At 49.4% G+C, this 27,438-nt stretch overlaps 11 protein-coding genes across 11 annotated transcripts; 2 read left to right on the top strand and 9 right to left on the bottom strand.

Annotated features, from left to right (window-relative positions):
* Window positions 1-472: 472 nt before the first annotated feature.
* Window positions 473-1,201, bottom strand: CTRU02_213228 (prenyl cysteine carboxyl; the record flags this gene model as incomplete). Its single annotated transcript, XM_036730843.1, has 1 exon — window positions 473-1,201. The coding sequence occupies one exon, from the start codon at window positions 1,199-1,201 to the stop codon at window positions 473-475; it is 729 nt and encodes a 242-aa protein (XP_036577373.1).
* Window positions 1,202-1,910: 709 nt separating this feature from the next.
* On the bottom strand, window positions 1,911-3,268 carry CTRU02_213227 (uncharacterized protein; the record flags this gene model as incomplete). Its single annotated transcript, XM_070205997.1, has 4 exons — window positions 1,911-2,042; window positions 2,098-2,526; window positions 2,618-2,626; window positions 2,681-3,268. 4 exons carry the CDS (start codon window positions 3,266-3,268, stop codon window positions 1,911-1,913), a joined length of 1,158 nt encoding a protein of 385 aa, XP_070060390.1.
* Window positions 3,269-4,078: 810 nt separating this feature from the next.
* Window positions 4,079-5,323, bottom strand: CTRU02_213226 (amid-like mitochondrial oxidoreductase; the record flags this gene model as incomplete). Its single annotated transcript, XM_036730841.1, has 1 exon — window positions 4,079-5,323. One exon carries the CDS (start codon window positions 5,321-5,323, stop codon window positions 4,079-4,081), a length of 1,245 nt encoding a protein of 414 aa, XP_036577371.1.
* Window positions 5,324-6,614: 1,291 nt separating this feature from the next.
* On the top strand, window positions 6,615-8,236 carry CTRU02_213225 (cystathionine beta-synthase; the record flags this gene model as incomplete). The annotated part of the gene is made up of 2 exons (XM_036730840.1): window positions 6,615-6,880; window positions 6,940-8,236. 2 exons carry the CDS (start codon window positions 6,615-6,617, stop codon window positions 8,234-8,236), a joined length of 1,563 nt encoding a protein of 520 aa, XP_036577370.1.
* Window positions 8,237-8,677: 441 nt separating this feature from the next.
* Window positions 8,678-9,565, bottom strand: CTRU02_213224 (srp receptor beta subunit; the record flags this gene model as incomplete). The annotated part of the gene is made up of 1 exon (XM_036730839.1): window positions 8,678-9,565. The coding sequence occupies one exon, from the start codon at window positions 9,563-9,565 to the stop codon at window positions 8,678-8,680; it is 888 nt and encodes a 295-aa protein (XP_036577369.1).
* A 780-nt stretch (window positions 9,566-10,345) lies between these two features.
* On the top strand, window positions 10,346-12,752 carry CTRU02_213223 (uncharacterized protein; the record flags this gene model as incomplete). Its single annotated transcript, XM_036730838.1, has 5 exons — window positions 10,346-10,612; window positions 10,695-11,504; window positions 11,554-11,906; window positions 11,959-12,071; window positions 12,121-12,752. 5 exons carry the CDS (start codon window positions 10,346-10,348, stop codon window positions 12,750-12,752), a joined length of 2,175 nt encoding a protein of 724 aa, XP_036577368.1.
* Window positions 12,753-14,469: 1,717 nt separating this feature from the next.
* CTRU02_213222 (cation-transporting atpase 4) lies at window positions 14,470-15,833 on the bottom strand (the record flags this gene model as incomplete). The annotated part of the gene is made up of 5 exons (XM_036730837.1): window positions 14,470-14,855; window positions 14,910-14,977; window positions 15,029-15,411; window positions 15,471-15,575; window positions 15,645-15,833. 5 exons carry the CDS (start codon window positions 15,831-15,833, stop codon window positions 14,470-14,472), a joined length of 1,131 nt encoding a protein of 376 aa, XP_036577367.1.
* Window positions 15,834-17,335: 1,502 nt separating this feature from the next.
* On the bottom strand, window positions 17,336-17,833 carry CTRU02_213221 (uncharacterized protein; the record flags this gene model as incomplete). The annotated part of the gene is made up of 1 exon (XM_036730836.1): window positions 17,336-17,833. The coding sequence occupies one exon, from the start codon at window positions 17,831-17,833 to the stop codon at window positions 17,336-17,338; it is 498 nt and encodes a 165-aa protein (XP_036577366.1).
* Window positions 17,834-17,887: 54 nt separating this feature from the next.
* CTRU02_213220 (uncharacterized protein) lies at window positions 17,888-18,622 on the bottom strand (the record flags this gene model as incomplete). Its single annotated transcript, XM_036730835.1, has 1 exon — window positions 17,888-18,622. One exon carries the CDS (start codon window positions 18,620-18,622, stop codon window positions 17,888-17,890), a length of 735 nt encoding a protein of 244 aa, XP_036577365.1.
* Window positions 18,623-20,106: 1,484 nt separating this feature from the next.
* Window positions 20,107-20,863, bottom strand: CTRU02_213219 (pyrrolo-quinoline quinone; the record flags this gene model as incomplete). The annotated part of the gene is made up of 3 exons (XM_036730834.1): window positions 20,107-20,467; window positions 20,514-20,688; window positions 20,719-20,863. The coding sequence occupies 3 exons, from the start codon at window positions 20,861-20,863 to the stop codon at window positions 20,107-20,109; spliced, it is 681 nt and encodes a 226-aa protein (XP_036577364.1).
* A 2,015-nt stretch (window positions 20,864-22,878) lies between these two features.
* On the bottom strand, window positions 22,879-24,062 carry CTRU02_213218 (uncharacterized protein; the record flags this gene model as incomplete). Its single annotated transcript, XM_036730833.1, has 4 exons — window positions 22,879-23,217; window positions 23,295-23,393; window positions 23,482-23,718; window positions 23,805-24,062. 4 exons carry the CDS (start codon window positions 24,060-24,062, stop codon window positions 22,879-22,881), a joined length of 933 nt encoding a protein of 310 aa, XP_036577363.1.
* Window positions 24,063-27,438: the final 3,376 nt, after the last annotated feature.

Raw genomic sequence — 27,438 nt, 5'->3', positions numbered from 1 at the left:
CATTTGATCGCGTGAGAGTATAAGATGGGGATCACAGGGGGTGATATTTTAAGATTCATGATTATGACTGCTGATATGGGACGAACCGGATAGGTAAAGCGCATGTCGCTCATTTGTCTACTTCACCTCTAGTCGAGACGTACACGATTTTAACGACAACATTAAATATAACGAATTGGGACTTTTTCTTACTACCTTTGATTCGCGACGTTGACATTTGATTCTCATGAGAGCCCAGACATATCTCAAGCTGAGTGAGCCTGGGATTTCAGAATAACATTCAGGGCACGTAAATTGTAATCACAAGCAAGAGAACTTTTGACGTTCAACAAAGTACGTCTTTTAAGTGTATTGCTAAAACAAACCATAGAGCCAAGACTCTGGGAAATGCGTGCAGATTTAATAAAACTAGACAAAACAGCAAACCATGATCATATCTCTCGCAATACAATCTTCAGAAATCTCAAACCACTCAAAAAATACCCGGAACAAACCTCGCCGTTTCAGCATGCCACCGTTCCCACTTCTGCCCAAACTCACCCCTCAACATCTTCTCCTCCTCAGTAACCCTCGTCCAGACGCCGGCAAAAAACATGCAGCCGCCAAGCGCAAGCGAAGCCCACTCGACGCTCTCCAAAGTCTGGTACAGTGCGGGCGGCGCCCAGCAGCTGAGCACGCCGTCCATCCTCGCATACAACGCCAGGTTGCAAAACACGAGGACCATGACGCCGGTGTAACTCGGATGCTGCACGTAGCTGTATATCCCCGTCGTCTTCAACCCGTCGGGCTTCGTCAGGGCGAAGGTGAAGTTCTTGCCGAGGGACCGGTAGGGGACCAGACGGAGGGGGACGCCGACGAAGAAGAGCAGCGCCAGCGGGACGGCAGTCGACGCGGACCAGGTGATGAGGGACACGTTTAGGCCGTTCTCGGGGCTGTAACCGGCTATGGAGGGAGGGATGCTGGGGTATGTGTACGCGAGGGCTGCGGCGTGCAGGGAGAGCAAGGCCAGGGGCAAGATGACGACCTTGTTTATGTGGTTGTTGGTGAAGTTTAGCAGGTGGATTGAGTCTCGGATTTGAGGGTCCTTTGAGGCGCTGCCGGCTTTGTCTTGGGGTATGGGATTAGGGGGCGTCAGGGCCTTGTAGGTCCCGACTGTTGAGGCTAGATAGGCTGCTGCCAGCGATATTTGAGAGAGAGACATTGTGGAGTTATTCCGTGGGATAGTAGTGTGAGGTGAATTGGAGTTGCTGGAGTTTGGGACGTGAGAGTTTAAGAAATTGAGTTTGGTAAAGTAGGTACCTCGTAATGGGAGTAAAGCTGTGACGTTTGGTGGCAACGGCGGCACGGTCCACTTTTGCGCTAGTGACGGTAAGGTTGGCGATCCTCCGGATTGGTTTTCAGGGTTTTCAGGGTTTTCAGGGTCCTAGTGTCCCTGATGCCTCATGCCGACTTAAGTATTTCATTGCAATTAAATGATAGATGATAAAGAGTCTCACTTTTTATTGATGGCACTTCAGGTTGAATACTTGAAGTGGCTTTTTGTAGACTGTGTTGAGCAATACTGTGGTGGTATCGGCGTTTTGAAAAAGTCCGTCACTGTGACGTTACCCACACTTGAGAGACTTCTGTCATAACTTGCGGCTTGAAGAACGCGCTTCTTCTTTACCAAAAACCAATCATACAACACGGCAGCGAACTGCTTTCCGTCATTATTATGTTCTATGCTGAAACTGATGTTAACGCTGTTTGATGGTAGGCTCTGGAGGCCAGTAGTCTAGGAAGAGGACGTCAAGTCCTTGCAGTACCCCCAACGCCATACTCCTAATTTACCCGAATTCCCTCCCAAGCCCAAGTCTCGACACTTACATCGCCCGAGTGAGCCGAATTTTAGTTCTCTGACACGGATTGAATCAAACCTCTTGAACAATCTTAACTTCAGGGCCCTCAATCTTCTTCACCTTGCGGCCTTCCCACCACGACATGAGACCCGCGAGCATAGCGACACCACATCCCAAGCCGATGAAAGTACCGGTAGCCCAGGACTAAGGCCAGAAGTCAGTTCACACACTTTTGAGGAAAATACGAGGCTGTACTCACAGGACGGTCAATTCGGTTATATCCCCACATGAAGTAACACAGAACAGCCTGCAACAGCGTGTTGAGCACCATCATCCAGATGGTAAATCCCAGCTTCCACAGCGCCGTGGGCGGGGCCGTCTGGTCGGTAAAAGTGGGCGTGCGGCCCTTGGCGTCGCCCTCGAAAGTCCAGGCGGGCGGGCGGAACCAGCCCTTGTTCTGGGCTGCGAGCTTGCGCATCGCTTCGCGGTCCTTGAAGTTGACGGCGCGGATGTACAGGTACAAGTCGCGGAAGCGCCAGGGGGCGAGACCGAAGCCGGTGACGCAGAAGAGGGCGTTGAGGATCTGACTGCAGATTTCGAGCCATTTCTTGCGCGGTGAGTTGACGTCGTCGGCGGAGGGGTAGTTCATCGCCGGGGCGGCATTGATGAGCAGAAAGAAAAGCATCGCCTGAGAGGGTGGTCAGTGGTGAGATTTGTGGGGGAGGTGAAGTGAGATGGGGAGTGAGATGAGAAGGTGAAATGAGATGAGCAAGACTTACGCCCCATGCCTGTGAGGTGAGTTAGCAAAATTGCACCGAGAATGAGACTGAAAACAGACTTACGACAATGTTTAAGCAGTAAATGGTAATGACGAATCCCGAGGGCGTGAGGAAGAATTTCCAGAACGCCTTGAGGCCGTGAGCGACGGTCGTCTTCCAAGGCGCCTTTTCCTTGCCCATGTGCTTCTCATGCAAACTTTGTCGTCTCTGGAACTGTTGTCGGGGATTCGGTGCGCTGTCGCCGTTGGCAGCGTGCACATCTCCCATCAACACGCGGGACTCATCGGCCTCAGCATGCGTATCTTGGCCTTCCTCCTGTTTGTCGTTGAAGACGCTGCGAAATGCAGGTTGATCACGCGGCGACGAAGCGGCATCTCCGGTCCTAGTCGAAGTCTTCGCCAGCGCCAGTTCGCCATCGCGCTCCTGCACGGCGAAACGCGCTGAGTGGCCCTGGGCATTGAATGAGATGTTGTCGCCGCCCGAGGCGGGATCGCGAAGCTCGGTGAGATTAGGGGCCTGTGCGATGGCGGTACCGGCGGCCTGCCACATACCAAGCTGGGGATTCGCATTGAGCAGCGAGATTGATGCCCCGCGGACTCGGCCGACGATGCCGTCGCTTCCGGGGGTTCCGTTGGCTGGGGGATCAGCCATGGTGTTTGTTGAGTATTGTCGTCGGGTTTTTTCTTCAATCGTCGTGGCCCTGGTTTAAATGACGACGGGGGGTGGTGCAGTTTTTTTTTTTTTAAGAGTGTGAAGTCGAAGTCGGCGGGAGCGGGAGCGGGTTTGTGTTTGGATGCGAGAGGCCGGGGCCGCGTGATGTTGATATGGAAAACTTTACTACGTAAAAGAGGTGTGTCTCGGGTCGCTGACGAAAGCAGAAATTGGCTACGAGGCTTGTTGAGGCTTGGAGTTAGGGAGTTAGTGGCTCGGCGATCCCTGCTGCGCAATTCAAGCCAACAATACGCGGACAACCTTTACGCGGGAGAACGAACCCGACGGCCAATCGTATTCAGGGGGACTTATTGGTAGTGAAGCGTATAACATGCCCCCAGACGCCTCTGCCGCTTCTTCTAAACGTTTAATTTTTTTTACAAAGGGTCAATCCCCATTGCGTCCAATAATCAGGGAGAAAAAAAAGGAGTAAATTCTTGAGAGCCAGGTACCGACACTGTAAATGAAGAGGGCTGCAAGGATGGCTGAGTCTGGGGGTACGCTACTCGAGTCATCCTTCAACACCTTTTTAAGGGGACCGACGCACTTCTTCAGTGTTTGCGCATACTACGGGAGGAATAGGTGCATGACGTCTAGAAAAGAAGACAGTCTAGGCCATGTGGGGAAATTACAGGTATAAAGAAGCTAGTAGAAGAAACCACATAGGAGACGAATACACCAAGGATGACCAGCCTGGCCTGGGGTAAAAAAAGAAAAAAAAGAAGAAAAGTAAAGGGCAGCAAAAAAGAGTTACGACTCCTTAGCCCACTGATCTCCACTCCACAGCTTCCCGGTGGTCCACAACCAATAATCCCGGCCCTTGATTAACCATACCAAGAAGCTGGGCAGCCGATATCCCATTGCTGCTCCGACACCTTTACTCTTTCCAATTGGCACCATTTGCGTTTCGCGTGTGTCTTCTTTGAACAGCCGGTCATTGCTTGCTGATGATTTCTGGTTATCTAAAGTTAATAGCAAGTCGCGTTTGATGTTGGCACATAAGATGGGAACTGCGGCCAGAATGTTGTGGACAGCTGGTCGAGCATATGACGAAGCGTCGCCGATGGCGTAGATTCGCGGTCCAGCCTTGTCAACGCGCAAGGTTGATGTATTCGTCTCGACGCGGCCATCGGGCGTTAAAAGGGAGTCATCAACGAAGCTTGTATTGGGACGTGTACCAGTTGCCGGTATGTAAAGGTCTGTGGTGAGTGTCCGTCCATCAGAGAGCGTCAATGTCGCATTCAGAGCGACATTGACAACACCAGCTCCAGGAGGGTTCGTATCTTGCACGCGGGTGTTTTTGATGATGGTGACGCCGACTTGCCCGAGGTAAGCCTCTGCGGTCTGAGCAATTGCCGGGCGAAGCGCGGGGAGAATCTTGGAACCACCTGCGACTAGGGTAATGGCCACTTTCGGCTTCTCTAGGCCCTTTCGACCGTTGAGGTATTCACCTAGTTCCCCAGCTGTTTCAACTGCGGCTGGACCGCCACCCGCAATAACGATGCTCTTGGCTTGCGAAAGAGCTTGTCGAAACTCGTGCCAGCTCTGTCTTAAACTATCGAAATCGTGGTTCAATCCAAGAAGGGGAGACGCTGTCGATGCTCCTGTAGCTATGACCAAGGCATCAAAGTCTAGGGTTTCGTTGCCTTTGTCTTGGGCGAGGGTAATCGTGACATTTCTGCGGACGTGATCGAGTGCGGTTGCCGTTCCGCAAATGAAGTGAAAACTGCTGCTGGGGTATTTCTCGAATGCTGTTGCAATGTCGACAAATAACTTCTCCTGGGGGAACATGTCATCTGATATCAGAGCCCGGGGACATGCCGGCCGACACATGACTTGAGATGAAGCGCTGACCAGGACGATCTTATAACCAGCTTCAACGGGTAACTGCGGGATAGCATGTTTCAAAAGATAGTGAGCTGTCGAAACACCGCCATATGAACCGCCAAGGATGACGATGTTCTTCTTGGTGATTGAATGGGCATTTTGAGCCATTTCACCGTTATGTTTTTGGACGTTATTTTGAGCACTTGTTATGGTGCAGTATAGAAAGAAAACAGGAGAGTCTGATATGATCAGAGCTTTGACTTCATAATTTCAAAAATCGCGAACTACAGTCTATTTGTATATTATTTGAAGGGTCGTCACGGCTCAAATCGGACGGACGAGGCATCATGATGGTGAGATTTGGGATTAGTGTCCTGCGCCACGCTGACCGTTCGGCCGAGTGACGGATGAACGTTTCAACATCTTGCGTGAGTTTATATGCATCATAACGACGATGTTATCGACGTTGAAAATAGGAAATAGAAACTGCGATGTGGTTTTTTTTGAAGTTTACTGATGAATAGTGCTTAGATCCACATGAGCCTTTACCCTGCTTGAGCTTGGCTGAGTGGAGAGCTGGTGCAGATTTCAGGGTGGGGAGCCAAGTCTTGCGGCAACCCATTTAAAGTTGAGCCATGAGAATGCCATTCGGGTACTTGGGGATCTTGTGCTTTATTATATTTATGTTAACTCATCGGTAACTGGAGGTGTTGATGTGACATCAAAAGTATTTGGTAGGAAATGGGGGTTGAGTTTTCATTATGGTTAACAATCGACATAAGTAAGCTGAATTGACAATTGAGTTACGTTACAGGTACAGTCGCCAACTGCTACTGCACAAAAATCAATAATAAAAAACAGAGTCAAGCCCACGTGTCTAAAATGCTCGAGTCGACTCGGGGAACGCCGAGGGTTAAACCGTCAAGGTAGCTCGGGATGAGGTAATGAGAACCTGACGTAGCGCCCTATGCTCCCTTTTGGAGGGGCAACGAAAGGGCAAAAAAAAAAATTGCACACCAGCTTCGCCAGTTTTGCCAGCGGGTGGCGGCGGTGTGGGGGCGGTTTTACCGCCTGTCAAGCTGTTACCTTACCTGCCATGCAGCACTACAGGCCTGACCCGGACCCTGTCTCGCTTCTGCTGCAGCGGCTGGCGGCGCACTGAAAAGCTGGTAACGGCAGGTGGCACGGTCGGGCCACGGGCGCGGTGGGCGGATATCTTCGGCGTTGGCGGGGTCATTTTTCCAATTCTCGCACCATCCCACCAAGTGGATTGCGTTTCTCTTTTCCTTCGTCACCTCTTGTGTTTCCCGTGGGCTGAGAAAAAAAAAAAAAAAATCAGGACCTTAGTCTTCCCTTACTTCTCTACCTCTCTCTCTCTTTATCCCATTCTCTCTTTCTCTCCTTCCAACACCCCCTCTTCCTCTCCCTACAGATCTACGACACCGAGTCATCCGCAATCATGGGCGACGTCAAGTCCATCAACGCCACCAGGGTGGCTGTCACCGCCCAGTCGGCCACCGAGCTGATTGGCAACACGCCCCTCGTTCGTCTGAACAAAATCCCCCAGAGCTTGGGTATCGAGGCCGAGGTCTACGCCAAGGTTGAGCTCTTCAACGCTGGCGGCAGTGTCAAGGACAGAATCGCCCTCCGCATGATTGAGGAGGCCGAGAGGAGCGGTCGCATCAAGCCTGGCGACACCCTCATCGAGCCCACCAGTGGAAACACGTACGTCTCTTCCTACTCTTCTTCCCTTCCCCGCGATCCTTACTAACGTACTTGCTCAGTGGTATCGGCCTGGCCCTTGTCGGCGCCATCAAGGGCTACAAGACCATCATCACCCTCCCCGAGAAGATGTCCGCCGAGAAGGTCTCCGTTCTCAAGGCCCTCGGAGCCACCATCATCCGTACCCCTACCCAGGCCGCTTGGGACAGCCCCGAGTCGCACATTGGTGTCGCCCGCCGCCTCGAGAAGGAGATCCCCAACGCCCACATCCTCGACCAGTACGGCAACGTCGACAACCCGCTCGCCCACGAGCTCGGCACCGCCGAGGAGATCTGGACCCAGACCAACGGCAAGATCACCGCCGTCGTCGCCGGCGCCGGCACTGGAGGTACCATCACCGGTATCGCCCGCGGCCTGAGGAAGCACAACAAGGACATCAAGGTCATCGCCGCCGACCCCCACGGCAGCATCCTCGCTCTCCCCGAGGCTCTGAACAAGGAGCACGAGAACGAGTCTTACAAGGTCGAGGGTATCGGCTATGACTTCATCCCCGACGTGTTGGACCGCCAGATCGTCGACAAGTGGTACAAGACCGAGGACCGCGAGTCCTTCCAGCTCGCGAGGAGGCTGATTGCCGAGGAGGGCCTGTTGGTCGGAGGTAGCTCCGGTTCCGCCATGGCCGCCATGGTTCGCGCCGTCAAGGACCTCAACCTCGGCAAGGGCGACACCGTTGTCGTCGTCCTTCCCGACAGCATCCGCAGCTACCTCTCCAAGTTTGCCGACGACGACTGGCTGGCTGCCAACGACCTCCTCCCCGAGGTCAACGGGATCGACACCCGCACCGCCGAGGACAAGCCCCAGACCAGCGACCCGTACGAGGGCTCCACCATCCGCGCTCTGCGCCTCAAGCCCGTCATGTCCGTCTCCGCCTCGAGCCCCTGCTCCGAGGCCTCCGAGATCATGCGCGACAAGGGCTTCGACCAGCTCCCCGTCCTCTCCTCCAGCGGCAACAAGCTCGTCGGCCTGGTCACCCTCGGTAACCTGCTCAGCTACATCTCTTCCGGCCGCGCCACCGCCAGCTGCCCCGTCAGCGACGTCATGTTCGACTTTGGCCGCCTGGACGAGGTCGTCACGGACCCCAGACAGATCGCCAACGGCGAGTCCCAGGAGAAGGGCAAGAAGAGGAAGTTTGTCGAGATCACCCTCGACACGCCCCTGTCCACGCTCAGCAAGTTCCTCGAGTGGAACAGCGCTGCCGTCGTCACGGAGAAGACCGAGGGCGGCAAGGGTCTTTCCAAGCCCGTTGCCGTCGTGACCAAGGTCGACCTGCTCACCTGGGTTGTGAACAAGAAGGCGTAAACATTCAACTTTTTTCTTCTTCTTCTTCTTCTTCCTCTTCTCTCTTTTTCTTTTCGTGTTGATGAATGCGGTTTGATACAAAACGAGGAAATATAAAATATACGAGGAGGATTGGTTGGTTGGTTGGTTGGGTTTGGCGTTTGGAAGCGAGCATCGCAGGGTGATAGTGTGTGTGTGGGGGGCAAAACATCTTGGGTCCCATCAACTCGACCCCCGGTTGGCAGGCAGCATTATTTTTTACTTGGAAAGTCTGGGATGGGGTAGACTCAACATCTACATAGCGGAACAGGGCAAGCCTGTCTCGACATGGATAGAAGAAACTTCACAAAAATGACCAAAAAACTTTGAGCGTCAAGAAAGGGGGATCTCGTTTTTTGGTTGTTTCGTATGGAATCATGTGCTTTTTAATTATTAACATGCTCAATTGTGACCAATGCTGATTTATATCCGCTCGGCAATCCATGCCCACCACTTATCCGCACCAGGACCGCTTCCAGAGACGTTCCCAGCGGCGACGTCGACCTCGACGTCAAACTCGCGCAGCTGGTCAAAGGTGAACTTCTCGGTGCCGTATGCGCCCAACCAATCGTCGTTCTCCTCGGAGCCAACATCGTCGATGCCAACGCCAGAATCCAACAGGCCCTTGCTGCGCGACGACCGTATCCGGGTGATCTCCGCCTCGAGACTTGACTTGACGAGTGCGCCGGGGAGCGCAGTGAAGAGGTCAACCTTGTTGGCGGCGACGAGGACGGGGACGGGCGCGGGGGGCTTGGACGACTTGCTGGACGCAGCGCGCTTTTGCAGGCCGAGGAGGACTTCGTAGAGGTAGCTGGCGGTCGGGGCAAGGACTTCGTTCTCACTAATGGCGGCGGCGTCGACCATGAAAACGATGGCCTTGAGCTTCGACTTGTCCGAGGAGCCGCCGGCGAGCTTGGCCATGGCGTAATTGCGCAGCTTGCCGTGGCCCGGAGTGTCAACCAGGAGGAACTTGGTATGGGTGCCGCTCGTGTCCTCCTGGTTGCGGAAGCTGTGTTTGGTCTTGCTGTCACGCGAGGCCGTGAGCTCCACGGTTTGGGGACGCTGGCTCGTGTGCGTCATCGCGGGGCTGTCGCCGCGCTCAAAGAGGGTGAGCAGAGCAGTCTTGCCGGCGCCCGAAGGGCCGAGGAGAAGAACCGATGGGAGAGTCGTATACGGGGTCGACTTGACGAGGATGAAGTGCAGGAGAATGGGGAACAGGAGAACGATGGCAGCACCGATGAGAATGACGGGGGTAGACGGCGTCATGATGTGCTCGAAGAACTCGGCGAAGGACCCCGTGTTGGCGGACATCGTGACGGCAATCGCTTGGGCGATTTTGATTCTTGTGTATCGAGTCCGAAGGGTAAAGTTAAAAAAGGGTTTGCGTCCCGAATTTGGGATACCCTGCGCGAACGGCCGAACGAGAGGTGGGTTTGGCGATGTCTGATCGTTGTCGTTGACAGATTTCCAGAAAGAAATCAGCTGCCATGCCGTCAGTGGAGATGGACTCGCCCTCCTAGACCAAAGTGGGCCCAAATTCCTTTTATAGCTAGACCCAAACTGTCTTCAGCCACATTTCAGAACGTTTTTGGTGACGAGGCTGAGGGGGGCCGAGGGTCCCGGCCAACCAGGGTCTCGATGCCAAGCTTTGGGGCGTTGAGAGCTTAGTGGCCAATCACGGCTACAGCGGCAGATAGCGATAGGCCCTCCTTTGTCAGCTCAGCCTCGCTAGTCCAGTTTAGGGGGAGGGTCCCCGGCGATCCCTTTCTCACCTCCAATTCCCCGGTCTTCAACGCTGCCGAGCGCTGGAGCTGACGACACGCAATTTTGTCCACTTGGCTTGGTGCCTTTTTCCGTCCTCGACTCGCTTCTTTTTTTTTTCCTCCTTCGGACCCTCCCCTGGCCCTCCTTATATCATTTTTCCTTCGTACGTCCCTTTAAAGTCATGCGACGCTAGGATCGAGCCGAAAAACCCTCCGTTTCCGACAATACCTGTCGTCGCATATCTCCTTTGACCTCTTCGCCCCCCTCGTCCATTCTGGTTTCCACCCCCGAGACATCGCAAAGCTTGGCTCGCCAAACCAGACTTCGATGGACAAGTCAACCGCACAGGGCGGCGCTGCTGCTGCTGGCACTGCCTCTGTAGCCCCCAATCAGCCTGCCAACAAGACCAGCGCTGTCGCGCCAACCGTCAATAATGAGGTCGAGATGGGAAACATTGGTGGTGATGCGCCAACCGCCGAGAACGACATCATGCAGATTGCCAGAGTCGGGGACGTGCCTGCCATGGAGAAGCTTTTCGAGGCAGGCGAATACGATGCGACATATTCTGACGACGAGGGTATCACGCCCCTGCATGTACGTGGTCATGCAGCCTTCCAGTCCCCCTCTAACCTTTAAACTACCTTTGACCGGATCACATGGCGCTAACAGCTCTTAGTGGGCAGCGATCAACAACCAGTACGCCATGTGCAAGTTCCTCATCGACAACGGTGCCGAGATCAACAGGAAGGGTGGTGAATCAGTAGCGACACCTCTCCAATGGGCTGCCCAGAGATGCCATTACTACACTGTCAACCTTCTCCTCCAACACGGTGCCGATCCCCTCATCACCGATGCTCAGGGCTACAACACCCTCCACATCTCGACCTTCAACGGAAACACCCTCCTGCTCGTCCTCTTGCTCCACCAAGGCATTCCAGTCGATGTGCTCGACAGCTACGGACACACAGCCCTGATGTGGTCTGCCTACAAGGGCTTCCCGCAATGCGTCGACCTCTTCCTCCGCTGGGGCGCCAGCGTCCACGCCACCGACGAGCAAGGATTTACGGCTCTGCACTGGGCGCTAGTCAAGGGCTCTCCGGCGTGTATAATGAAGCTCATCGAGTACGGCGCCGACAGGTTCGCGAAGACGGAGACAGGCAAGACCCCTGCTGTCACGGCGAAGGAACTTAACACCACGGGTCCCTGGCATCGGGCTTTGAAGGAGTGCGGATACGATGAGGATGGCCAGCCGGTTGAGCCGCATTTCCCTGGTGCGCGCTTCCTGCGCCAGGACAAGAGGGGGTTCGTTACCAAGTTCTTGTTTCTCTGGCCGTTTGTCTTGGTTTGGTCCATGATTACGATACTGGGAACCATGCCCATCTTTGCAGGACTCTTCTTCGCGCTGGTGGTTGGCTATGGCATCCAGTGGTGTGCTAAGCAGGTGATTGAATTTGCGCCACCCGACATGAAGCACTTCCACAAGACGGTGAGTATCTATCTGGACTTTGGTTAAAGTCGCATGCTGACAATTTTAGCCTTGGTTGGCCGGTATCTTTGCCGCCTCTGTCTTCCTTGTCGGTCTTCGCTGGTTGACCACCATCCTCCCCGGTACTACTGGCTCTGCAGCTACCGAGCCCCATTGGTGGCTTAACCTGATTTTCGGCGTTTTCTTCGGACTCACTGCCTACTTCTACATCGCTTCCATGCGCTACGACCCTGGATACGTTCCCAAATTGAACGGCATCGCTGAGCAAAAGGCCGTCATTGATGAGCTTCTCAAGCTGTGGAAGTTTGATGAGACCAACTTTTGTGTTACCTGCATGATCCGGACTCCTCTCCGTAGCAAGCACTGCAAGCGATGCCAGAAGTGTGTTGCGAAGCACGACCAGTAAGTTAATTCTTCGCGTCTTCAGACGAAACACACCAACTGACTTTGATAGCCACTGCCCTTGGGTCTACAACTGCATTGGCGTCAACAACCACCGACACTTCTTCCTGTATCTCATCAACCTGACGCTAGGTATCATCTCTTTCGACTTCCTGGCCTACTACTGTACGTATCCCGAGTCCCATACATGCCTTCGGCAACTAACCTTCTACAGACTTGATCGATGTCTCGGCTAAAGCCTCCGAGTCCTGCAACTTCCTTAGCCCCGCCCTTTGCAAGGTGGTCAACGCCGACGGTTATACCGCGATCCTTACTATCTGGGCGTCCCTGCAGCTTACCTGGGTTGGCATGCTCCTGTTTGTTCAGTTCGTCCAAGTGTCTCGCGCCATGACCACCTACGAGAACATGTTTGGCGTCCAGGATGGTTCCGTTACCTCCGCGTTTACCTCCACCGGCACGCCCCTCGACCCGAACCATCCCTCTCTTGCTACTCCGGATGCTCCCGGCCACGGACACGGTCACAAGCACAAGGCTGGCATGCTGCAAAACATGGCACGCCTTCTGGGTGTGGACCCCTTCATCGAGACTATCCGCGGCCGCGGTGCCGCCACCCAGAACAAGCGCAGGAAGAAGAACCCCTACTCCAACGGCTGTATGGCGAACTGCCGCGACTTCTGGTGTGACCCCGCACCGACTTTTGGCCCTCGTGAGAACGGCTCAGCCATGCTGGGCGGCGAGCCCATCAACTACACCGCCATGTACGAAAGCCCAAGCTTGATGAACATGAGCAGAGGAAGGAGAAGAGCGGGTGGCTACGAGGCCGTTGCCGCTGAGGAAGAGGTATAATAGAATTAATAATGATGGTTCGCGAGCGCTCAAATTCGGAACGGCAAACCCCTTTTTTTAAAAACTTCTTTTTAACAGCCGGTGGGAAGACAAAGGGTGTTGGTCTTTAAAAAGAGCGACGACATTTGCTTGTTTCCAAGACGCAGAGGATTGATGATGAGGAGAAGACGAATGTTCCCCACGAAAAGAGCGGCGTAATGGCACTGCTGCATGGCTCGCGAAATGTATTATTGGGTACATGTAGATGTATGACTTTTAAACTTTGTTTTACTTTTTTTCATCCTGTTTATTATTGGTGCGGAAGGATTGGGGGAGTGGTGATTCTTTTTTTTAAGCTGAGTGGTGGGGAATGAGAACTGCCTCTAGGTATACTGAAAGCCTGGCATGGAGAGCCTCGATGGCCGAGTAGTTGTAGTATGAGACTTTTAACGCCGATTCTGATTATTGGCATCACGATCTGTATATCTTCATCTTGTCGTATTTAATGAAGTCTTTTGATAATTGTGCACACCTAGGTTGGGATACTTGGACATGGATACTGGATAAAAAAAGTTCTCTCCCATATCCTTTTCGCGCCCTCGAGGCAGTTTCAACTTTTCAATCTTCCGTTGAATCTTCAGTGTGCTCCAGGTAGGAGAACGTTATAACATTTTGAACTTTATCGCTAACCAAAACATATTCGATAAACATTTATGAAGAATCACCCGCTAATACAAATTCTACCCTTTGCCCAGATGGCGTGAAAGGAAACTGGTCGACACCACCTGAGAAAGGCCATACATGAACACCAACATGATATTTTTATTTCTTATCTTTGTGCAATACCATGCGCAATACAGACGACGCATTCCAGCGCCCTGTTGCCACCTTTGCGTTGATGAGTTTTTGCCTGTCACTCGAACAGTGGATTTGTGTCCCTCTGTAGATGACCGTCATCTTCGACGATGCTGTCGATAGGATTGTCGCAGAAGATCGGTTGTACATCTTGCCACTTGAACCTCTGCTGAAAGCAATGACGAGACTAAGAACTCTCATGGCATCTTCCAATCTGCTCATGAAGCATTACTGAGCACGATACACAAGACTTTCGTAACTGATTCCCTATGAAAGTCGGTTGTTTGCTAAATCGCCAAACACGACCAAGAGGAATGTAGGACAGGTTTAAAGTGCTCACTTGCGCAAGGTTGTGGTCTGAAGCGAAAAAATATGACCGGGTCTCAAGTTTAAACCTCAAATATTGAATGGTGTAACATTTTCACAAAGATAACTCCGAAAAGCATACCCAAAACTATGGCAACAAGACTTTCGGACCATGCTACTTCATTTCAATCACTTACTTTTTTTGGCTTTCTGATGAGTAGCGACATGATCTTATCCCTTATAACAGGTGCAACCCCCTTATGTGGGCACTGTTGCCAGTGCTCTTGAATCTCCTCCACATGCAGTGAGAATCAAGAGAGGTAAAAGGTAAGAAGTAAACTGCTTATCCAAACACTCGTCGTCCTATTATCCAGAAATAAGATCCGCAGAACCGAGTTCCTAGGAGTTATGCTAACTTATGAAAGACCAAAAATTGTCTCATTTTATAAAAATTCAAGTATTTAACTCTATTTATGGCTCACTTATTGTCTCATCACGGCTAACTGTTGAATAGCTTATGTTTGATTTACAATTTATCTCTTCAAATGTTGTACAAGACACGGCACGCTGAGTCTCTTTAAGAAAACGAAAGACCCTTTCTACTGCTGTTCTGTTCCGGGCACTTGCTAATTTCAACAGATACCTCCTGAGTTTTGATGATTATGTTCCTTTGGCTGTTGTCGTCGTCAAGCTGGTCCCACGTGTCGCGGTGACCGGTTTGACAGTTTGAAAACGTGTTCCCCCTTCTGCCGAGACTATCCAATTGCATGTCGTTGGTACCGGGACAAGCAGAACCAGTGTTTAGGTAATTTGATATGTCATTGCTATGTGAGCCATAAGAGGACTTGTCGATCCAGGACCTGAGGAGTCGCCGGAGTGAGGGCAGTGAGCCTGCGATGATGCCAATCCCACATTCGAAAATTGACCAGATTACAATCTTGGCCATGTTATCTGCGACCGCATCTACTGTTAGCCGCACACACGTCAGAACGCCGTATCGATATTTCGGTTTCTTACAAAGGTAATCCTCTGGCTTGGAATAATATTGGAGGTATGGAAGGCGGATTATGGTTGCAGCGCTTGCACTATGTTACTGTAAGTCAAAGTTTATTCTGTCAGCACTTATCAGGACTCACATCGCGCCAAGTGCAAGAATGGCACAAGCAGAGGCCTTGACGCGCGATTTCATTTGCAACCTCCATATGACAACAGTGGGCACGATAGCGCATGTCCAGTCAGTGACGATTACCAGTACAGATACGACGTAGCTAATGCAAGTAATTATCTCCGCAGGCGCGCACTTTCCGCGGATAGACTTGTCCCATGTGTAACTGATAGGTCGACAAGATGCAACAACCGCGATGAAACCCACCGTGGTGCTGAGAGTGGAAGCAATCATAACGCCCCAGAGGATGAAGCGGTATATCTTGTGGGTCGTTATTCGAAAAACGGTGAAACAAATGCTAGATTTGACGAAAGGCAAACTCCACGAGTAAGTTACTTGGAAAAGCACAAATCCCTGGCGTTTGAGTGAGTCCCGCTGCCAGAATAGGGGTTCATTGCTTAAGCGTTGCTCACCTTGGTGCCTGCGACTTTATTCCACTCCTGTAATCGGGAGTCTATAGTGCCCATCCCAGCGTAGACAGCAAATGAAGTAGATATGCAGCATGCTATAAAGATGGCCTAAAATGTCGTGTTAGGTTAACTCATAGACTCAAGCATCGCGAAAGCCCGAGAAGACGTAGCACTTACTAAGCCGGCCACCATTAAATAATCATCAACACCGATGGCACGTGTGTGTTGGCGTGTCCAGACACGCACAATGACAAGGAGTGTAGAAAGCACACCAAGACAGAGAGTCACACCTACTGTAGCTTTCCCAAGCATATCTGGCTGGGTGATCCAGTTTACCTTCATCTCATCGAAAGGTTTTGTAGCCATTTCTTCAGACTCGATGGCAGTTGCTTGGAATGGAACTGGGGGTAAAAATGCAGCGGTTACAAGGTTACCTGCTGATGGTCAAACGTGGGATTCTGGTGCAATCCTTCAAAGAAGAAGAGGCATCGTATTCACTTCGAAGTCTTTCTGGGCGAGAAAATATTTGGGCTCTGACATATGTACACAAACTGGAAATGGGATCCTCAGATGCGGTCCTTGGCAAAGAAAAGCTGTGTCTACATGCGCATGGGTGCCATACTACTTGGTGACTTAGTACCTGCAATCCCCCGTGCTAAGCAATTACACAATAATCCCCTGATGAGATGACCCAAATTCATGATGTTTTACGTAGATTGATATTTTCTTCTTCTTGGGAAGCTGTTTCCTTGATATAGAGCTCGGCATCGTAACTTTCATGGCGTCTAGCGTATTCACGGACGCAGCTCGATGCTAGTTCGGCTATATGGGAGTGCTCTTAGCATTCATAGGTTCAACAATTGGTAAAACCCCAACCTTCTCAGTCTATACTGCTGTCGCCGTGCTGTTGTGGACGCCGAGGACAGTATCACCATAAAGGGAATATTGACGTATCGAAACAGGAAAAAAATGGCATTGCAGTGGAGTCAGAGAATTGTTTGCTTGGTGATCTCAGCGGCCAGGTTCCTGGGTTTATGAAATGATGTTGTCGCTCTTAGAACGGGGAGCATCTCCATAGCTAGATGCTGGACCGAAGTCTCTGAACCTAAGCCATAACATTTCGGAATCAGCTTCCCATATCCAATCACGTTTAATCTCAACAATCACTCACGCTGTTGGAAGCAGTCGAATTCTGGGCCGATTGCCAGGGTTGCGTCTGATCCATAACGCACTGGGTCCTCGGAGGAAGAGTGTAACTTTGTACCAACAATCAGCAAGGGTCAGCAAACAATTCTGCACCAACAAGACAACAAAGATCCACTAAAATGGTTGGCAATAGGTGACGCGGTGAGTTTGTTCTGCAGCTTAGGAGCCAGCTCTGTTTAACCGATCCTTGGAATGGAACTCGTTCACTGAAGGATTCGACAGCGCCACAGGCGAGATTACCATCTGGTGAGATTTTGTTTGTTGTTGGAGGTGGGGCTACGAGGATGAATGATGATGAACTTTGTTAAGAGAATGACACAATCTTGAAGAGTTTGTCCCATATTCCTCTTGAAATTTACCATCGCCCGTCTAGAAGGTTCACCGGTCTCAACCATGGACAATATCAAGTTAGTTGGCTGGATGAGTGGCAATACCTAACATCCTAGAAATTGAGTGATAATATATTGGAGCACATGATAGAGGTATCAATTAAATGTGCAATGCTTCAACTTTGAACAAGGCGCTTAGTCTCTAGAATCGGCATGAGCACATGCATCGCCAATTATACTCTAAGAAAACAACCAAGATGATAGACCCTAGTTTATAGCCTTTGTACGATAATTTTATGTGCAATTTTGAGATAAATTGAAGCTAACATCAGTCTAACCCTCATGCGCGGCACGGAGAGTATCAACACAGTCGTCCTTCCTCGTCACAAAAATGCCTTCGCGGACCTCACCTTCAATGCCCCCAAGAGCTCCCGTGGTATAAAAGCCAAGAAGTCTCTTGACTCTGTCAGACAGCTTGCCCTCAAAATCCTTGCGCAAGGATAGAAAGTTGTTCTCCTGCTGGCGAATGAAAGATCGCATGAAGAAAATCAGGATAACAGGACGCTCGCCACTCTCCTCACGGTTGGGGCCAGTGGCATGCCACAGACGGCTGTCGAAAACGAGGGCTGTTCCAGCTGGACCTTCGGCAGCGACAGTGCCATCGATGGTGAAAAGATCATCAGGGGCGACCCGTCCGAGATGAGAGGCGGGAAATACACGAGTGCCTCCGTTCTTCTCAGTAATGTCCTCCAGGAACCACATGATGTTCAAACCAAAAGCAATGTCTCGAATTGGGGGCTGGATAGCAACTTGGTCGGTATGCAGCTGCATGGGGACGTTGCCAGGGCGGGCGATGTTTGCGGTGTAGCTGTGAATGAGGGCGTGCTATCCCAGGAACCAGGGAACGATTTCGTCAATCAGAGGGTGATTCAGGAGATCCAAGAACTCCTCTCCTTTGTTGACCAAGGTCCAAATGCGTTGATTTGGAGCATTAGGTCCACCGTCGGCAGCAGAGACACCGGCCTGACGCTCACCAGCCGCCTGCTCTTGCGTGGCTTTCTTCATTATGGCAACTTGCTCAGGATTGAGAGCATTCTTGACTAGGCCATAGCCGAACTCTTTTATGTCACGCTTAACCTGCTCGATGTCTTCTGTGGGGCTAGGAAGACGAGGAAAAGCGCCGGGCGTGACCTTCTTGGGCGGGACCGGAGGGTTGGGAGTGAGTAGGTCGGCGAATTTGATTGCAATAGGAATGTTGCCTTTGGGCATTGAGGCCTCGTGGAAGAAGGCATCTTTGAAAAGGCCATAACGCGGTTCCAATTTGCCTTCATAGAATTGTGAGATGTACTCAGGCTTGATGGTAAGCTTAGTGTCAGGCTCATCAGTTGACGAGTCGGCTAGCTTAGCTTCAGATCCACGAGCATCAAGGAAAACAGGAGGGCGGTCCCCAAAACTCAAGGAAATCAAGGCATTGAGCTGTGATAGAACTGGAAGTTTCTCGTTTATGATTTCGTGCGCCCGAGTGACGTCCTTTTCAGCCTTCTTGCCAAGGTCGCTGTAGGACTGAGCAGTGAAGTCCAGACCAGGAGTAAAGACTCTTCCAGGTGCGATGCTGGCCATATTGATGTCAAATATAAGAATAGAGGAATACAATAAGGTATTTCAGAAGAACTGATGACGAGAAGCAGGATAGTCGGTGTGATGAATTACATTTCATTCTTTTATATTTGCAATAACCAACTATTAGCGAAGTTGGTGGATAGAAATCACCCCTGCTGTTACTTTCGAGATGTTTGCCAACGTTGGAGTTCGAGCTGCGAGGGCAGTGGGGCCTGCAGTGGTACAGTTTCATCAAAATAGGTGGGGTTGGCGCGAGTGTACACACAGAAGGGTCCTGGTTCATTATGTATTTCGTTCGTTTGATCTTGTATTTGAACCTCGCTGCTAGGAAATACAAGTGGGCTTGAGACTGTTTTTGCCCGGGGTATTGATGCCGGGGCCTTATCCTTGGCTGTTGGTTGTTGTTGTTACCTCGCACGGCATCTTTTCCGTATTGATGATGGGTCGGTTAAGCCTGATCAGATGATCAACGAAGCAGAGCTTAATAGATATTCTCTTCTTGATCCTTTATCTAAGGATACTCGTAGTTGTCGCCATAGTCAGTTATAAATGTACTAGCCTAGTACCGTAACAAATACCAGTTTAAAGTATCGCCGTTCACTATCAGCAGAGTGCTGAAACTTGTTAGCTAGGTGAAGAAGGTCATATAGATTATAACAGAAGAGTACAACCTAGATCTATAAGACAATCATATAGTGTGACGATCACACTACAAACTTGACTAAATCATGTTTGTTAATGAAAATAGGAGTAATTAGGGCCTTGCGATTCTAGAACAAGGTTATTCCATAAAAGGAGTTGTACTATTATAGACTATGCAATTCTACTAAAGAAAGAGGGTCTATGTATTACGTACAATACCAGTGACTTTAACTCAACATGTGCCGCAATTGCCGACCTACGTGCCTCGGCAAGCGTAAGGCAACAACATACTGGCTAAGATAGTCGATTGCTCAATCGCCGTGCCTAACCCCAAGATTGATCAGGCTTCCGCATCGTTGTATTATTTTACTAAAAACGGGAGCAAGCGCGCAGACTATCAAATACCTCCAGCCGCGTCTCCTCGTCAGGTCGGATCTCGGTCTCCTAGGTCGACGATATAAGATAGTCAAAAGAAAGTGGCTACGTCACGGTCAGTCCATAAGACACGCCAGTATCTTTCTGAAGTTCTCTGAATTTCAGACCGGGCCGCAGTATGAACATTTCGTTCGCTCTTCCTTCTGTCAATTGTTATTATGGTGGTATTTCGGAAAGACTTCGGTCTCTTGAGACCATTCGCATGCGTCTTTTACATAGAAATAGTCCTGCTCCTGTTTTTCAGGCCGTACTAGATTTGAAAAGTTGTAATACCTAGATACGCGACTTAAGATTAGACTCCTGACAGCTTGTCCGATAAAGCGACAAAGATAATCACGACACCGTTACATAATAATTAGCGTTCATCCCAATTGGTTAGGCACATGTTACCACCACATCCTTCATTACTATACTTTTTTCCACACGCTCAAGTACCAAGACCCTCCGCATTTTTCGCCCACCCTGCTACCCTTGCACTGCTCGTTGCAGTTCCATGGCGGCGAAAAAAAGTCATTGTCCGGAGAAGTGCTAGAGCAATAGCATTCGCCGCCGGCCTCTGTCCCAAAATATCTGAAATCTTTCTGGCAAAAGTTCTTACACTCTTCATTCGTCTGAGTATCAGTGAAGCCTGTAGTGTTGTCTCGAAAAAGTCGTTTAGAATTATCGCGGTAGCATCCGATATACTGCCAATCCGGGATAACTTGCCATGTAGTCGCTGCCGCTGGAGCGGATTCGGTCCTGGAGGGGTGAATGTTAATCAAAATGGCGATTTAATTGTGACATGGCAATAGAAATCGCACAAGGTATCTCTTACCCCGTCCCTCGCGATTTTTCCATCGTTCGTATCCTTGACTCTTGTCGTGCCAGCATAGCTCCAAACACGCCGCCGACAATAACCAGAAGAGAGACCATGAATCCAATCACACACCACAAAATAAAGACCTGTTTGTTCACACCACAGATTCTTTTCTTGCTTTCTGGTGCCTCTGCTGTTGGGGTGTCGTTCTTGAGCTGTGTATAATCCCTACTTTGCGCGCTATGATACGCCATATAATCCAGTGACGCCGGCTCGTTGACGATTGCGTCTGAGTGAGGTACGGGATGAAGGCCGTTATCGAGGTATGCCATCTCAGTGCCTCGCAGCTGCCCAAAAGATGACGCCATTTCAATATGTAAAAGTCACTTCACGAATGAGATCATCAGAGACATGTGTGAATTGGAGGACAGAGAAGAAGTTGTGAGGGTCGGGCTATAATGGAGCAAATGTTTCGTGATTATGGTTCACGACCTGAAATTGGGCAGTCAAATTGCAATTAATGATGGCGAATCAGCCCTGAGCATTATAACACGCCCTGCGGCGCAGTAACGAATTCATAGCGTAGAAACCAAGGTGTAGTGATATGCGCGCGCTGGAGTTCGAGACCAATCATATAATGCCAAGACAGGATCTCATACCATATAGAAATGTTGAGCACTTGTCTGCCTACGGCTCGGTGTAGGATATGTTGTAGAATTCACTATTATGATACACTAGGTTGATCCGCCGGATATAATTAGTGACGAAAAAGAACGCGCTTGACCAGACTACATTGCTGCCAACGAGCCTGGTCTTCTTTCTTTTTTCTTTTTTTCTTTCCCCTTTCACTTCATGCAAATGTCCTGTAATCAGACCATACTCGATAGGATAAGGCCGAGCGTCCAACCCAGCATGCCCGCTGGCCTCGGGTCCCGGAACAACCATTGGGGTTCTACATGGTAGTGCTGGGCTCATTGTCTTCAGCTCCATGTTATTTTGACGTCAGTTCTCCCTATATGGTCCAACAACCCTCTGTTTGTTAGGTTCCAGTACAACTCCAACGCAGAACTGTCTCTTCACACTCTCAGAAGAATTGCTGCCCAGCTTGCCGAGAGTGCGTTTTAGAAGCGAGGATTGATGAACTCAGGGTGGCCAGAGGTAGAATCTCTGTCGTCTCAAACGCGCGCAATTTCGACCGAAGTGAGCGCGACCGAGGATTACAGCTAAGGCCAGTTTCTCAATATAGGTCCTGTTTACACCGTTGATACAAACTTCTTTGTGCGCAACTTGTGGATGCGGTTCAAGGGATTCTCAAGTGCAAATAATCTATCTCCTCCTGTGGATTTCTTGTACTGCTAAGAGGACTTGGCAAAGCTGATTTACTAGCAGCGCTTGATGTTCATTGAGTACTAGAATCACTTGCGACGCCTATACTTCTTAAAAACTGGCTTTAATGGCCTTTGCTATACTAAGTGAACTTTCAAGGCCAAACCGAGTATTGTGAAAACCACCTTTGCTTATAGAGGTGAGACTGTGATTCTTGGTCTCTGGGGAATTTTCGACTTGATCTGAATAGTAGGTAATATCTGACTTTAGTATCTACTGATGCTAAGTGTTCATTTGGTAGTTTCCAAATCATTTGGAATTCGCTAACTGCGGAAATTAGAAAGACGCAAAGACTTACAAATCTCAAACATGATTCAACTTAATTACCCTTTAATCGTTGTTGAAGAAGGTACTCGTAGGTGATCATTGAACACAAGTCTGTGACAAAGAACATGCTCTCTAGTGAATACTATCTCACCATCTAAGTTCCTTATTGGCTGTTGAACTTTTCCTTGTATAACAAGTACAACGTTGCTGAAATACTGGCCCATTGAAACTCAAAGGTACTGGTGTTATTTTGGGCTACAGTACGGCGGCATAAATTAGTACCAAAGTGGCTTGCTTTGAGCCACTTAAGAACTCTGTCACCAGAAACTTGTCGTGTGAGCACGTAGCCGGGGCACCAAAAAGCTGGTTTGAGGGTCTGGAGCCATCATCATAGCTGATCACACATAACTCGAGTCAAAAATTCATTCTAGGTTCGATATCATCGTTGCTGCCTACCCCTATCAGAAGATTTGAAAGAAGTAAATTAGAACTTGCGATTAGACATTCTTATAAGATATTTAGACTTTATTCGTGCCTATTCGTTGACTTATGAGCACCGAAAAATAGCCCAAGTGGCCTCAATGTCGCCCTCAACCTACTGCTTTCTTGTCCACTGAATTCCAACATAACCTTAGCTCAGGATTAGAAACCGGAGTATTAAGATGGCTATCCCTTTTGAGAGTGACTATTAATAATTGCCTTAGGTTCGAATTCCTCCAATCCAGTTGTCTCAAATACTGGCATCGATAGTACAGTTAGTTACGGGGGCAGTAATAAGCTCTATTGGTAGAGACTCGACAAGAATGCCTGTGTCACGTGGAGCAATAAAGTCTCTCTTGGCAATGATTTCTCCTGTCTTGGGGTTGACAGCAGGTGTATGAGACCAGCGGCGGCCGCACTTCTTCGTGCCGGAGTAGTCGAACATCTTGTCACCCCAATTCTGCTTACTATCGGCCGCAGTCGCCATGCGGCGGATCTGTTGGACAATCTGGTTGTACTGCGTAAATGTCTGGAGCTTCTTATTGGTAACGCGATCATAAATGATCAGGCCGGCATACTGAGCGAAGTTCTGGAGTTTGGTAAAAGGAATCAGTGTCAATTTCTTACCCACTCAATCGATGGAGTTTTTTGGATAATAACACATACCTCGACGTGGTTGGTCCTTGCATAGTTGTCAGCAACATGGCTGTCTTTGTTGAATGCATCGCGCCATGTCTGGTCCCCGGACATCATGCCCATGCCGTTCTTCACTCAAGGCGTTAGCTCGGAATCCACGCCATAACTCATGGATACAGTAACTTGGGGAGACCAAAGGATAGAAGGTGAGACGTACCGCACCGTCGACGCAGTGGGAAGCCTCGTGTATCAACACAGCAACACTACCAGCAGAATCGCCATTGACGTGGAGAATGCTGCTCTGCCATGCCGACGCTCCGTTACCACCCTTAAAGTGGACAACGTCGCCAACAAACTGGCGCATGCCCACGGGAACTCGGGCAAGAGTGTCGACCAGCTTATCAATTGAGGGCTCAGCACCGTCCTCACGGCAGATGACCCATGGGATATCGCACTGTGAAAGATAACGTCATGGTACATTAGCAGCAGTTCTCTCTCGTAAGGTAAGACACCTTTGTTAAGAAACATTTGAAAACTCACATCACCCATGTAGATTGTATACGCCTTGAACTTGGTGGGGTCTCTCTTGTCTAACAAAACACGGTCTCTGCAGCCCCTAGAGATGTTCCCGCTGACCCAAGGCGAGATTCTGGTGGAGGTTCGAGTCAGTGTGCCGAGTGTCGGTGCAAATTGGTCCAGGTTAGGCCATGCTGCTGGTTTAGAAATTTCCTGTCCAAGGACGGCGACAGATGCCAGCGTGAGCTGGAGCGCAGCAGTGAGGCGGGCAGGAAAGAGCATTGTGGCAACAGTCACGGCTCAAGTGTAACAAGAATCGAATACTCAGACAATTTCAAGTCTAGAAGAGCTGGTTGAGCATATCTAAGTAGAAAGTTTCAAAGATGATGAGGAGGAGTCATCAACTATTTATGTTGGTGACTTCTGTGTGGTAGTCAGTGGCCATGATGGCTGAGCGAGTTCTCATTACGAACCCGAGAGTCTGAAAGAGCTCTGAATGTCTCCATTAGCACTGTATGCGTGACTATGTTCGCGATTACAATCGTGTTCCCTAGTGCCGGCATTAGCTTATACAGGAAGGTGCTTGACTTCTTCGGATGCATCGCTACGATTTCTCGCCAATACGACATGATTGATATCAGATTAAGGTAGGTTGGCTTGAGAACTAACCAAGTTGAGGTTGAGGGTTTGCTCGGCCCGTCACGGCTGAGGCTGACGTGAGCATCCAGATTTACAAGGGAATAGCCGCCGACCCTAGTTCCGCCCAACTTACTAGTCAATTGAGCAATGTGATGAGCCATTTATCTGAATTAGGGATATCAAAGTATACTGTTCTACATCTTGAGTGCAACGTTGAAAACACACCTAAGCTTATTAGCAAGGGGTTTAAGATTTGTATTGACTTGGCGTACAGTTGCTAGCCTATTGGAGCAAGAAAACCTCATGTTAGTTGCCTAAATCACGCAGGAATGCGGCGTAAACGCTGCGCGTGGTGCCATGCAAGATGACTAAGTCGCCTTTGCATTTCTTTTGACTCCTGAAAAAGTGCAAACTTGGACTAGGCTTCTATTCCTTCACTAATCCTTCGCTTTTACCCCTGTTAAACGCAACCTCGCGCTTTCGTATTCCGGGGCCCACCTAAGTAAGCGGGTGCTAAATAGATCAGGGCGGCATCTCGATTGGCTGACTGACTTGAAGTGAAGATTTAAGGCTGAAATTTCAATCACGGACAGTGTCTAAACTTATGCAAAAAAAAAAGGCCACTTCCTAGAAGTTATGTCTTCTTGGCACTGCTCTTGTTCTGTTCATTAACTTGCATGTACAGCCAAGCATGAGCATTTGCGGCGGTAGCGAAATTATCAAGAATGCCTATCGAAGCAAAATACGTGTTTACTAGCGTTTTTATTTCCGTTTTACGTCGCTGGATCAAGAATGCAGACCCAATCTTTCATTCTGGTGCTTATAAGGGTAACTTGAGCCCGCAATCTACCTTTCGAGGGTTGCATTGAATATCATGTATAACTGTGGTATCTTGTAGGCGTGATTGAGATATCATGCGGGGTCTGTGGAGAAGCATTGTACGTGGAAACTGTGATATGAGCTTTCCCATACTCTGCACGTTGCAGTTTGTTATACACACAACAAACCATTGAATACATCCCATCCGGACGCCCATGCTCACCACACTCGTTGCTGTGGTGTTATTCTTCATGAAATAAACGCAACCCTCCATATGAATCGCATCACTGACCCTTTATCAGAGAAAGTCGCGTTTTCGGTAAACTTAACCGTTGCCGAAACGCTTCTCTAACATTTAAGGCCTTGGTAGAGTAAGGTAGTGCTTTCGTAACGATTGGTCTCCTGTCAACTGGCAGGCTTCCATTTTTCGCTTTCCGTAGTTATAGAAAATCACTTAAACCAGACCTTGAGCTGCTTTTGTTAAGATATGTTAGTTCTATTCCAGCTGGTTAACCCAACTAAAGAGATAAATTTATTGCTGCGGGCAGGCAAATATGCATATTATCTCCTTAACGCGAGAGACTTGCTTGTTCCTAGTGAGTTGAGCCCTAGAAATGAATGCAGACACACAATTCGCGATGCACTGCACAGCCTAGTCAGGTAATAAACGTCCCACATATTTGAAATGAAGAGGGTCGCAGGTTGGATCTTCAAACATGACTCGCTGAACAAACAGTGCGATAAGTTCTCTGACTTGTCGGAAGTCTAACTGGGTTTAAAGTGCTCGCTCAAACGTGGCGACTGGTTTCATTACACATTCTGAACTCTTATTCTTGTCCTGGTCTTCTTCAAGATGGTGCAGGTGAATGGCTGAGGAGGTCTTGCACATTCAATGCGCAAGGACAGATAGGAAGTGTGAGAGCCCTTGTCGTAGAATGCAGAATCCAACATGTTTAAGAAACTGTAATATCTCGTGTTATGTTTCTCTTTGAATGGGAAACTCACTCAGCGGCAATACCTCACGTTTCTGATACATAGCTATTGGAGTTCCAGGATATAGTCGGTGTCCACCTTGTTAGAGCCTGCAAGGCAACGGGTTTTTTGATAAGGAACAAGCGGGTTGTCTTGTCAGTAACTGGTGAACCGTCAGCAGCGAAAGACTCCTGGCAGTTGACAATGCTGATTGATGCAGGGATACTCGCAAATTCTGGTAGCAGCAACAACCCTAGTCTCCTTCTCTTTCTCTTGTATCATCATCCAAGCTGGGAGCTAAGATTGACCAGTGCGAAGATTGGTGCTAGACGCATAAGCGGGACACAATACTTTTACACTGACGGATATCATTAGGTAACTGAACCGCTACGAGGAAAACTAATGGCACTCGAATATTTCTGCCACTTACTCATCACCATCATAGCCTTGAGTTTTGAAAAGTCCAATCAAAGGATTTGTAACCCATTAACTAGATATTCACATTCCGGACTTGCCCGTATAAAGCAAGACATTTCTATTACTCACTTGAAGCACTTGTACCATTGTTCTGATGACTGTACTGGAGATCGAAAGATGATGGGGGCTTGTAGGTTGTGTGTCTTTTCTTTGAGAAGATGACGAGTTTAACATTTCTTACATTCAAGTAAGCATCAGAGTAGCACGATACCGAATCTTACATATATACAATTAATATGCATGAAGTCGCGTTTAAAAGTATACTAAGCTTAGAATGCTTCGTGAGCTTTAATAGTGCCATGTTCAACACTACTTACTTAGTCTCACTTTGTACTATTTGATTAACATTTCTACTTATCAAAATGTCGATGAAGATACTATGGGATACTGTTTCTACCTTGATTAGTGTAACATAGATATATAGAAGCCGGATCAACCGTTGGAGACTAAAGGGGAGACTTCTGATTTGGCCAGTTGCAAGCCCACAAGTTCGTTTGTCATTCTCATTTGTATGCCTCGACTTGCTTTCAATCAGATGAAATTCATGAGAATTGAGTGTTACTTTCACGTATCAAATGCAGAAATTATCGGGTAACGCCGGATTGATATGCAAGTAACTCCCTTGGCTTCTGTCATTGCACCCAGTGAGGGCTTGCCAAACGCCAATTGCTTTGTTCTGAAACCAGTGCAGATCACAGTGGAGTTGTCGAAATCCCTCCGGTTCTTCGTATTGATATATCCAAGAGAACGA

Source organism: Colletotrichum truncatum (assembly GCF_014235925.2).
Source record: "Colletotrichum truncatum strain CMES1059 chromosome Unknown Contig_0009, whole genome shotgun sequence".
Classification (NCBI taxonomy): domain Eukaryota; kingdom Fungi; phylum Ascomycota; class Sordariomycetes; order Glomerellales; family Glomerellaceae; genus Colletotrichum; species Colletotrichum truncatum.
This window is presented reverse-complemented; position numbering and strand designations above follow the sequence as displayed.